The following is a 12,520-nucleotide window of genomic DNA, read 5'->3' as shown; positions in this document are numbered from 1 at the left end:
ATTAAGTCATTGCTTTTTTCTTTTTTGCACTTAATTGGGTATTTAGATTTTTAAAATGCATAAAAAAGACCTTCAAACTTTTTAAAAAAAAAAAGTAATTAAGTCTCTGCTTTTTTTTCCCACTCAATTGGGTACTTGATCTGTCAAAATACATCAAAAAGGACTTTTGACTGTTAACTTTAACAATTGATCGTTAAAGTTAACCGCCCCTAATTTTTTTCAATTAAAGCCATCATATGGCGCAACCAAGCTGTGTCATGTGACAAAAATAATTAAAAAATATTAAATTTTAATAAAAAATATTAGTAATTAGAAAAATAGTAAAAAAATAAAAATATAGAAAAATTATAAAATTTTATAAAGTCGTAAGAAAATTATAAAGAAATATAAAATTAAGTAAAAAGAATTATAAAATTATGGTATCAAAAGAAGTATTTTATATTTTTCTATAACTTTTATTGATTTTTATTTTGTATCGTTTTTCGCCACATATCAAGTTATGTTGCGACACGTGATGATTTTAACTAAAAAAATTGAGACTATTAATTTTAACGGTCAACGATTGAAGTTAATGGTTAAAGGGCCTTATTAATGCATTTTTATAATTTTTAAATTTTTTTATTAAAATTTATTATTTTCTATTATTTTTTTGACACATGTCACGTCAGGATTGTGGCACGGGGTGGCTTTAATAGGAAAAATATTAGAGACAATTAACTTTATCAGTTAAATGTCAAAGAGCATTTTTAATGCATTTTAACAATTCAAGTATCCAATTAAGTGAAAAAAAAAAAAAGCAAATAGGGCTCTTTAATATTTATTTAAAACATATATTATGATGTGGTTGGGGTGAGTTAAAACTAGTATAAATAAAAGCACATCCATAATAATTAAAACTGAAATAAAAAAAATAAAAATCACTTTTCTCCTTTGAGAGTTTAAAATAAATTAATAAGTGTCCCGTGTAACAGAATTTGAGTTGTGGGTATAAAATTAGGAGAACTTGAATTCTATAGTTGTTGAAATGGATTAGGCAAAACCAAAATAAATGGACCATTTGTGAATCATCGAACAAATTTGTATATTCCTAACACCCAAGCCAATAGTTCCTTTTTTTTTCTTCGCTACAAAACAAAATCACATAACTAAACAAAGTAAGTCGGTTATGTGGACAAGTAACTGCTGTTGCTCTTCCTTTATGGCCAGTGGTTGACGTCGTATGTCCTATACCAAGGAGATATATTTGGCAATGTATCTAATGTCAGCCATTATCAGGGCTAATTTCCATTGAACCTGTATTTTCTCGATGAAATTCTTTTCCCATTTCTTGGTTGGGTAATACACCCGACAGCATTGGATGCGTAGTCTTCTGAGTTGCCATAAAAGATATCGAGCAAGGAGCAGTTTGACATGGTGTTTGCTTGATCGTTGGTAAGTGGTAGCAAATTAATTTTACAGGATTAGGGTTGATGCCATGGATTGCAGGTGCTACACCATAGTTTGATGTGTTTATGTTGTACCGAAGAGAAAGGATACCATAGTACGGTTGTAGTTGGATTCTTTGGTCGATGTCAGGGGTTGAGTAGCACCAATGATTTTGATTAGATTGCGTCATTGTTGTGCTGATAAGCTCTGTTGTCTGTTGTGTTTGAAAAGCCAAGTTGAATTCACCATGATTTTGTATTAGAGAAATATACTGCATTCCTATGTTTCCATAATTGCCATACGGTGGATATCCAGCCTTAGATTGTTGATTTGCCAACAGTTAAACTTTTAGGAGGATAAAAAAGAAAATAGAACTAGGAAGAAGCTAGGTCATAATTAATAAAGAGTTGAAAGTATATTCTGTGTTAGCCAATCACTAACCACAAATCATAGAGTTCATCATTGAACATGATGCTCTTCACATATATTTGTGTGAGATACTAATTATGAAAAATAATACATGCAAGAACAAACGAAATTGAATTACAAAAAAAATTAAAAAAAAATGCATGTTTCTTCTCTATGATGGCACATTTAATTCATACCATCCAACCCAAGCAGCTTAAGTTGCTGTCTAAATCAATAAAAAAACACTAACCAATTGTTTTCTTGGTACAAAAACATTTTTAAGGCTAAATAAGTTGAATTTCTTTTTTTTCTTAATTATAAATGTTGAATTAATTATGTTTTCTTGCCCCCTGGGTTTCCATCAAACAGATCATCAATATAAGTCTCTATATCCTCAGCCTGGAACTTGATGTACTTCTCCGTTTGTCGTCCAGGATCCAAGTATTGAGAGTATCTACCCAAGAATGACCTGTAGGCTGGTATCACCACTGATGCTATGGACACCCTCAGCTCTGATTGCAGTTGCTTGTCGTACACCACCCAAGTGCTTTGAGTCCTATGTATTTCATCGAACATGGCGTTGAAGCTTTTGAATTTCTCTTTCAGCACCGGTTTCACCACCTTTCCCCGCACATTCAGTCCGTCATTGCTTATGCAACCCAGCAGCTTGGTCCACGTCTCTCTTTGGTAGCTCTTATGGTAGTTTCTAACATCAGACGATCTTTTGCGGCACCAATTATCCCCTACCACTTTGTGGAGCTCTACTGTTCCTTTTATCTTTTGCAACATGTAACGTCCGTTGTTCATCATGAAGATGCAGCTCAATGAAATATCCTTGTAAAGCTTTGACTTCGCCTCGATAGCTGAATCTAACAAATCCATGATTCTCATCAACTGCTCTTGAAATGGGGGTCGATCTTCTCCGGCATCATTCTTCTTGTACTTTAATGAGCGGCTCTCGTAATCCCGAGGCCTGCTTGTTGAATCAGCTCTTTCAATCTTGGAATGATCTTTGAAGACTTGCTCTATTGTATCCTTGTACTCGCATGCATACTTGAGATAATTCATTACGTAGCGGGTTAACGGATGAACCGCTCCGCCAGCAACTGGGGTTTTGCCTGTATCCGATTTGATTGAATTCTCAAGATCACAGAATATGCAAATCGCAGATTCACCGATCCTACAACGGCATGTCGTTGTTTCCGTCCTGAGTTCATTAGCGCATTCCTGGGGAAACACGCTATCAATGGCAAAAAGATTATCGCGCAAGGCCTCGTACATATCGAGAAATTTAAAGAGCTTCTCCGTGGTAAGCTTGCAAAAGGCAGCTGCTTCAGGGAAATTGAGAAATTGGATGAACAAGCCACGTGCAAGGTTAGTGATGATTGTTTCATATAAAGAAGGATGACCGGAGAAGATTGTTTCAGCCAACTTGCGCTCGGCAGGGAAGTGGACATTGGCACATTGTTTAAAGATGGTGATCCATGGAGGTATTTCCCTTTCCAATAATTCCCATGGCATCTTTTGAGCATCATCTATACTAATCTTCTCGAACCCAAGATTCTTCAAGGTCTCCCCAATTATATGCATCCTACAGGTCATGTAAATCTCACGACATTCAAACTCATGTCCTCCCGAGATCATCTCCATTGCTATTTTATTCATGTAGGCCAAAACTTGGTCAGAGTACTCTTGTAACTTGGATTCCTCAGCAGGTTTATCTTCGCCTTCACCAGCTTCAGTGCCTTGATCTGCAGCTGTTGCTGCTGCAACCTCTTGTTTAGGAACAGGTTCCACGTTTCTTAACTCTTCCAGGAGATACTTGAATTCGTCCTCCAGATAACACAAAGCACGAAAATGGATCCCACAAATGCGGTTGATTAAAGGGCCCTGCTTGGACTCTGGTTTGATGGGTGCCGATAGATCCTTATACAGCCTTAATATCTGCCTAACAACTTTGAAAAACAATGGATCATCCTCGGGAGGTTGTTGCCCCTTCACTTTTGTCTCAGCAGCAGTGGATTCAAGCTTAGATATTTTCTCTTCAAGAAGATCCAAATACTTTTCAATGAACTCCGGGATCTCTAAACCTTCATCTTCAACTCCCTCCTTTTCCTTCTCCTCCTTTTCCTCCTCTTTCTTCTCCTCCTTTCCTTCCTCCTCCTTCTCCTTCCCCTCCTCCTCCTCTTTCTCCTCCTCCTCCTTCTCCTCCTCCTCCTCCTCTTTCTTCTTCTTCTCCTTCTCCTCCTCCTCTTCCTTCTTCTTCTTCTCCTTCTCTATCTTCTCCTCCTCCTTCTCCTTCAACATGGTGGAGAGATTTGACAAGAAATGTTCAATATCTTCAAAGGCTGTTTCAAGGGTATATGGTGGAGGAGTAGGTTCTTCAGGTTCGCCTCCTTCATTTTCTGCCTCTTGAGGCTTTTCTTCAGTTTCAGTTCTATCAGTCTCAGTTCCCTCTGGTTCCTCTTTCTCATCTGCAGCTGCCTTTTCTTCTTCATTGTCAACTTCGGACTTGTTTTCGTCGCCATCTGCCATTTTAAAACTTGATGACTTTTCATCCTTTTCCATGGCTAAGTTTTTACAAGAAGAAAAAAGTAGTAGGAAAGGCCACAAAAAAACGAAGATACGAAGGAGGAAACTATTGTTGCATTCTATATTCTTTTTTTACAAAAGAAAGGAATTAATTTGGTGTAGTTTTTAATTTTTAATTTCTATGAATTGAAATAGAAATGGTCATGGTGGTGGGGGAAATGTAGGGACAGGAAATTGTTGTGGAACATGATAAGGAAAGAGTTGATTGATCCGTTTTTAGGAGGGTTGACCAATGCAATGTGCCCCATTACCCCTATTTTGGCATCTTTTTTCCCCTGCTTCTTCGCTTCTTCTAACGGGATTTTTTAAGTATTTATTTCTTATATATATATATAACCCCATCTATTACTTGATTCACACTTGATTTAAGTTGATTGAGTTAATGTCTCATATATAAATATGTATATATATATGCATAAAATACTTGATTTAAGTTGATTAAGTTGATGTTCTATGCAACTTCTATTACTTAATTCACACATGATAAATACTTATAAGATAATTAAAAACTCAAAACTTTAGTTTTTTATGTAGAAATATTAAACAGCTAAGTGTTGGTAAGTTAAGGTTTTATCTTGACATATGAAGGTGAGACAATGAGTTTCCAAGACGACATTGATGATACCAATACTTGGGTGGCATATAGAGTTTAATTGGGCCATCATCTAGTAGCTTATATTTTGCAGTGCCAATGTTTCGTCAAGCTTTTACTTCTCTCTCTTTTTTTATTAATCCTCCTTTTTGCTGCCTAACAAGTATTTCTACATGGATTCAAAGCTTTTTATATGTCCACAATGTAAAATCTCTATGTAAATATTACACAAATCTATATATTTATATTATACTATTTTTTGTTTTTCATTTTATAAAAATAATTTATTTTAATTTTAATTTTTAATATGCTTAAATCGAGACTTATCTTTATATTTTAATTTTAATATAATTTGATATCTATATTTTTACAATATTATTAATTAATCAAAATAGTTAATACTAACTTTTCAATTAACTCCCTAAATTTCGTCAAATTCTAATTCCAGACTCCCAACTTTCCAGACACTTATAAAACAAAGCATGGAACTCAACATTTGTACGGAGACTACCAAAATGTGAAGGAGCATTCTTAGAAATATGCTATAAACATAATGTGTCATGAATCATGAAAGACTTATTCGATTGTTTTGTTAATTACATGATCCTAATCAGTCATTATAGTCTTTGGTGACTGATTACCCGTTGATTGCAAGAAAGACTTCAACAACCATGCAAAAGAAGCAGTAGTCTCATTTAACAAAAACGCACACCCAAGCATTACAATTTGTCGATGATGATTAATCCCTACAAAGGAAGCACATACCAAATTATATTTGTTTATATGATAAGTTGTGTCAAAAACCAACATCTCCAAACTGATCATAATCAATTCTTGATCTACCATCTATCTAAAAGAAGTTTGTTATTTAATTTTCTTGATCCACTTGAACTATGTAAAAAAACATTGGATCTTCACTTGCTTTGACTTTGACCATTCTCGACTTCAATCATCATCGTCATCTGTTTGTTAATGTAATTATAACAATATCTTTTTGTAAACACAATATTTTCCATTCCACCTACTTCATTTGACATGTAAAAGTAAACATATGTAGGACATATACCAACACTAACCATCGAATTAATAACGTTATCTTTACTTACTAAAACTGATCAAGCTGACTTTTGTAGATATCTTTTGTTGAAACATTTTTTTTGAAAAATCGACTTTTTATTTTAAAATGAAAATAGGAGTCGCCACCAATCACTTTTAAGAGGTGTGATCGGGTCACCTTGTAATTTGATCGTTTTAATAAGAGGTTCGATTTATTAAAACAACGGTTTGGGTCTACAAAATTCAAGAATGGGTTCGGGAGTTGGTTATATACGAGGAAGGATTAGCACCCTCGTAACGCCCAAAATTGGTGCCTAATTGATTAATTAATGTCTTAATGTCGAAAGTTGAAAACTCGAAAAGAATTTAAAATACTATCCCTCTTTGTATTAATGTATATATTTTTTAGTAAAATCCCTTAAATAGATCAAAACGTAAGTAAAAGGCTTTCTTATCTCTATGTAACAAAAGGTCGTATCTCGTAAGTTAGGACACGACGTCTCGAATTCTCAAAAATAAGCTTGCCTTTTATTATTATTTTTATATTAAATCTCATGTATTTTAATTTTAAAAGAATATTTGGTCATTTAAATTCAACAAGAAAATCGAAAACCTAGTAAATTAGGGCACGATTCCTCGAATCTCCAAATACGAAATATTGCCTATTTTTAAAATTTTCCCTTTTTTTATAATAACATATGTAAAATTTAAAACAATGGGTATTTATTTTATTTGGGGGTATAGTATAAAAACAACTATGGGTAAATATGTTTAAACGTGCTTCATGATGTGATTTTAATGAAATAAGATAAAATGGTAATGTAGAAAATGGAACAATGATGTATGAATAAAATTCGCTAATAAATAACAAGAATATGAATATACTAATAAAACAATTTATAATACATATAATGACGGCGATAATCACATAATATATACTACTTTAATACTAATATGAACAATCAAAGAAAAAATAAATAATAAAATAAATAATAACAATGATAATAACAATAATAATAGTGACAAAATATGCACATAAAAAGGAGAGAATACCAATTTTAATATAATAAGGATAAGGAAATAAATAAATAAATAAATATAGAGGAAAATAGTTTATAAAATATTGAAAATAAAGGACCAAATTAAAATGTAAATGAAATTAAGGGTGCAATTTATAATAAAATACATAAATAAATAATAAAAAATAAAATAATAATAATAGTGAGAAAAAAAAGGAAAAACACAAAAATAGATAAATGTATAAATATATAAATAAATAAATACAAAGGAAAATAAAATATAAAAGTTCGAAAGTAAGGGACCAAATTAGGGTCTAAACAAAATTTTAAAGTAAAAATCATAATAAAATAAACAAATTAAACAATAAAATAGGGTAAGGAATTAAAATCAAATGCGTGAAGGAAAGACAAGTATCAATTAGGCAATAATCCCCTTGTCCCTTAAACGCAGCGTTCCCTGGAGACTAAATAGTCAAAGGACGAAAATAAAAAAAAAAACAAAAATTAAATGGGTAAATTTAAAAAAGAAAAAAAAAACTAAAATAAGGACCAGATTAAAAAAGAGTCCAAAAGCGGAAGGACTGAAAGGGTAAATAAACCCTTAGTCTAAAAATATGCGAATCTTGGGGGGTCTTGGGTCCGATCTCGGGTCAAAGGACAAAACGACGCCGTTTTGGGACTATTGAAGCCAGCCCTAAACAACGTCATTTTACAATATCTATAAAAGTCAATTTTTTTAAAAAAAACCTCAATTCTGTTTAGTTTTTAAAAAAAATTTTGAGAAGCTCTCATTTCTCTCTGGCCTCTCCGATTTCCAGCCATCGTGACAGCCACCAGTCACCCTGAACGGCGCCGTCGTCCAAGATGGCCGGAGAGTACAAAAGTGGCCTATTTTTTTTTCTTTTTTGACTCCCCGAGCCCAAAAGGTGCCATCTTTCATCAGAGATGGCAGTCCTCGGCCACTCACGATGGCGGGATGCGAAAAACCCAATGAGTCTTTGACTTTCCCTTATTTTTGTGTTTTTTTTTCTAAAAAAATAATAAAATAGAAAAACAAAGAAATATAAAAAGACTACCTTTTCAGAAATCTTCTTACTGTTTTTCGATTACCTTTTTTTTTTATATCTTTCTGTGTCCAAAAAAAATACATTGATGTTTTCGTGGCTTTTTATAGCCAAATAGTTACAATATTCTGTTTGTTTTTTTACTTTTGTTTGCTACTGTTTCTTTACTATCTGTTGTTGCGTGTTTGTTCTTGTTTGCAGGTGACAGTGGCAGCGGAGTGGCTGATGGTGGTGGTGGCAAAGGGGTGTCAAATCGCACGCAGAGAGGCGGCGCAGCACAGACATGCGGCTAGGTTTTTTTGGTAAAAATAGTTTAGTTTTTGAGCTATTAGGGTTTTCTGATTATTGGGTCATTAGGGCCTATAAATATAACTGGACTTTGATATTAGACCATTAATATTATTATTTTTTATTTTAGTTTTATATTTTGCATTTGAGTTTTTAGTTTGGGCCCGAGCAAAATAGGCCCACTACAACTCTTTGAAGGAGTTGAAAAAAAATTAAAAATCATTGATTTTAATCACACAAAAATAAAAACACAATTCTATACTGAAGAATAAAGCGTAAAATTAGAAAATAAAAGTAATATATTGACCGTGAATCTTAATTATATATCTCATATAATTTGCTTTTATATACGCAATCATGATTGAAATTGAATTTTGTCCATACAAAATTTGGCAGAATTAAACTAAATTCAACAAATAATGCCACGTACAATCCAAATAGAGAAGATAATATAAAAGCAATATAATTTAATTATGTTTAAAATATAAAAAGAAAGCTAAAACTTGTGATTGAGAGGTGCTTTGAAGCTAAAGATTTTGCTTCTGATGAAGTGATATCTTGGAGGACAATGTTGAGTTTCCGGATTTGTTTTTATTGTAAAAATAAATAAATCTTAATTTTTATTTTTATTTTTTGATAAATATTTTTTAAGAAAAAAAAAGGAAAGTGGTTTGGAAGTTTAGTTCGACTGTACATATAATGTAGAAAAAAAAGATGATGTGTCTTATTTTTAATGGGAGAGATTATGGATGATGTGATGAGAAGAATTCATATTTGGAGTCACAATTTCAAAGGAACAACGTTTATGCTTTTCCCACCCTTGTAAAAATTTTTAGAAAGCCATCTTATATCATATTGCAACATATCACAAGAAACTCACTGATATTTTTGAATGAATTTTGTCCTTCAATTGGAAAACATGTGATAGGTGCTAAAAGTAACATGTTTTAATCTCATTCTTAATGCATTTTTAGATGCTTATTTGATGTTAATGGTGAATTTTATGCTCCTAATCTTTTAAATTCATGTTTTTATACTTAGAAGAGTATTTGGGAACAAAATGAGCGAAAAACGGGTGAAAATTGAAAAATTGGAGCAAGTCACAAAAGCCACACAGGCTGGACCATCCTACACAGTCGTGTAACCCACATGGGCTGCCATACAACCATGTGGCAGGCCGTGTTAAATTCACAAATTTGGACTTTGAAAACGCGATTTTTTAGGTTTTTCGTGCATTCTAAGACCTATATATGACAAAAATAAGAATATGAAAGTGAGTCGTCATAGAATATTCAAGAAAACAACTCGAAAAACACCATTGAAGCCGATTCTGAAGCATATTTCCATCAAGATTGAAAATTCTTTTTTGATTTCTTTGAAGATAATTATGAGTTTCTTTGTTTCTTGTGGTTATATTATATTTTGAATGTTTTTATTTGCTAGCATGAACTAGTTTTCTAAATACCTAAGGAGATGAACCCTATGATAAATTCTATTGTTTGATTTTTATTTTACGCAATAAAGACTTGGATCTTCTTCTAAATTATGTGTGCTTAATTCTTGATTTGATATTTCTAGATTACTGATCCATGTTTGATGTGCTTATATCAGATGAGGAATAAACTCTGTTTAAGAGTAGATATAGCATAATTGAGTGGAGTTACATGCAATCCTAGAAATAAGATGACATAAATCTACCGGATTAGAGCCAAATCTAATAGGGGAATCCATAAATCGAGTTAATATAATAATAGCGTTTTAATTAGAAAGAAATTTTAATTAATCAACCTAGAGTCAGTTGCTTTTATTCTTGAAGAGAGATATTAGCATAATTTAGGGACTTTTATGGATCAAAATACTAAGTGAAGAAATTAAGTAATTTAGATTGATAATGACAAATGAAATCTAGGTGAATTCTTTCCTGGGTATTGTTTTGCTTTTTGGTTGTTTACTCGGTTATTTTTCTAATTTGCTCATTGTCGCGTTTGTAGTTAATTAATTTAGTTAATTTTAGTTTTAATTAATCATTCGAATTTATCAATTAAATAATAGAAAGACGGTAATTACTAATACTTTTAGTCTTCATGGGAATGATATCTTTACTCACCATAGCTATACTATTAATTGATAAGTGCACTTGTCTTAATCAAATTTTTAGTTGGTTTACAACTGCACCAACATGCATGTCTCAAGACAACATGAAAATTAAGAAAATACGAATATGTTAGTATATATTAAGATATCATGAGATGTAAAATAATAGTTGTTTAGTGTTCCAATTTAGCCCACCTAATCTAAAGAGACAAGTCACCTCTTGGATAGCATACATATTAAGTTATATCTCTAATTAAACTTCCTCATTGGTCAGGCCACTTGCTTAAGTCTGAAGGTTCTTCTGAAAAGTAGGAGGGTTAGGACAAAATATGAGACCTAAGAAATTGACATGGTAAAATTTAAGGCTTGTTTTATTTATGGGTTGGGTCTTGGATAAAATATTTTGCTCGAGCTCAACCCAAATATATTATATTATAAAAATATATTAATTATACTTGTTGAATAATAATTATATATATTTATATTTATATTAAATCACTAATCCATTAACAATTAAATTCATTACTCAAAACCTAAAAAAGCTTATTCAACTAAATAACCCAACCAAGAATATAAAATTTTAAAATTTATATTTAAATACAATAAAATATTTATTATATTTATTTGTGTTTTTAATATAAATACTTTTTAATGTGTTAGAAATTTTTTAACATTTTAGTGCATTTAGTATATTATATTTTAAAAAATATATTTTAAATAAAAACTAATCTAAAAGAATCAAATATGAATGGGACGAGTTTACTTTTTTTTTAATTGGGCCTGGGTTGGGTAGAAAAGTAAGCCCATTTTTTGGGTCGGTTCAAACCCTAACTTAAAAAATTGACCTAGATGTTTTACATGGACCTGACTCAAACCCGATCCGACCCAACCCATGAATATCTCTATCATTGATCTAGTTAAGTATTAAATAATTTTCTAGAATCTTTTTATTAAATTTTCTTAGAATTAATTATAGTCAACTAAGTGAGGAATAGAATATGATGCTACTTTCTTTATTACAGATCACATGTAATAGTTAAATAATAAAAATAATCTAACAATTCATTAGGTTTAATATAACATTTGGTATTTGAACTTGACACTTTTTATTAATTTGGTACTTAAACTTGTCACTTTTTCTTAAGTTGGTACTTAAACTTTTTGAGGTCCAATTTGGTACTTGAACTTGACTCTTTTTCCTAATTTGAAACCTATTTTTTTTGTTCGACTTGGTACTTGTCAAACATTTTACAAATTACTCTAATACACTAACAATGTTAATTTTTTTATGAACTAGCAAAAAAAATCAATGTATGACCAACGTGTGACAAATGATATGATATTTTTGTATTTTCTATGCTCAATTACTTTCAGTTTTATTTATTTGTTAATTGAAAATAATGAATTTCTTTTAATTTGAGGTTTTAAAAAATTCTTATTTAATATGAATTCGTTAAGCATAACTCAATACCTATTTTTTTAAACATGAATTTTCTCTATCTTGTGATAATTTTGTAGCATAACCAAAAATAATAACATCGTTAGTGTTTTATATAATTTGTATAACATTTAATAAATTTAGGTACAAAATTAAACCTAAAAGAAAGCTTAGGTGCCAAACTAGGAAAAAAATGTCAAGTTCAGGTACCAAATTGGCCCAAAAAACATTTAGGTACCAAATTAGGAAAAAGTATCAAGTTCAGGTGCCAAATGTTATATTAATCCAATTCTTTAATAATTTTTTTATTGAAAGGCTGAATTTTATTAGAACGACATGGCAACATGCAATAACTAGAAATACAAAAAGAAAAACAATAAAGAAAACAAACAAGCCTTAAATAAAAAACCGATAAAATAAGAAACAAAAATCCAACCACAAATAAAGAGCTTTCCTCGACCAAAACTGAACATGCAAGACATGCAAGAAGAAGAAAAGCTCACAAAGTAACCATCTGATGCCTGTAAAAAGAGAAAAAGAAACT

The 12,520-nt window shown here is 31.3% G+C and overlaps 1 protein-coding gene across 1 annotated transcript; it reads right to left on the bottom strand.

The window, feature by feature from the left end:
* Window positions 1–1,946: 1,946 nt before the first annotated feature.
* Window positions 1,947–4,585, bottom strand: LOC108487968 (exocyst complex component EXO70B1-like). The gene has a single exon (XM_053019861.1). The coding sequence runs from the start codon at window positions 4,399–4,401 to the stop codon at window positions 2,167–2,169; it is 2,235 nt and encodes a 744-aa protein (XP_052875821.1). The 5' UTR covers window positions 4,402–4,585; the 3' UTR covers window positions 1,947–2,166.
* Between the last annotated feature and the right edge of the window lie 7,935 nt (window positions 4,586–12,520).

This window comes from Gossypium arboreum, chromosome 10, assembly GCF_025698485.1.
Source record: "Gossypium arboreum isolate Shixiya-1 chromosome 10, ASM2569848v2, whole genome shotgun sequence".
Taxonomy (NCBI): Eukaryota; Viridiplantae; Streptophyta; class Magnoliopsida; order Malvales; family Malvaceae; genus Gossypium; species Gossypium arboreum.
The sequence above is the reverse complement of the archived record's forward strand: the minus strand, read 5'-3'. Positions and strand labels throughout refer to the sequence as shown.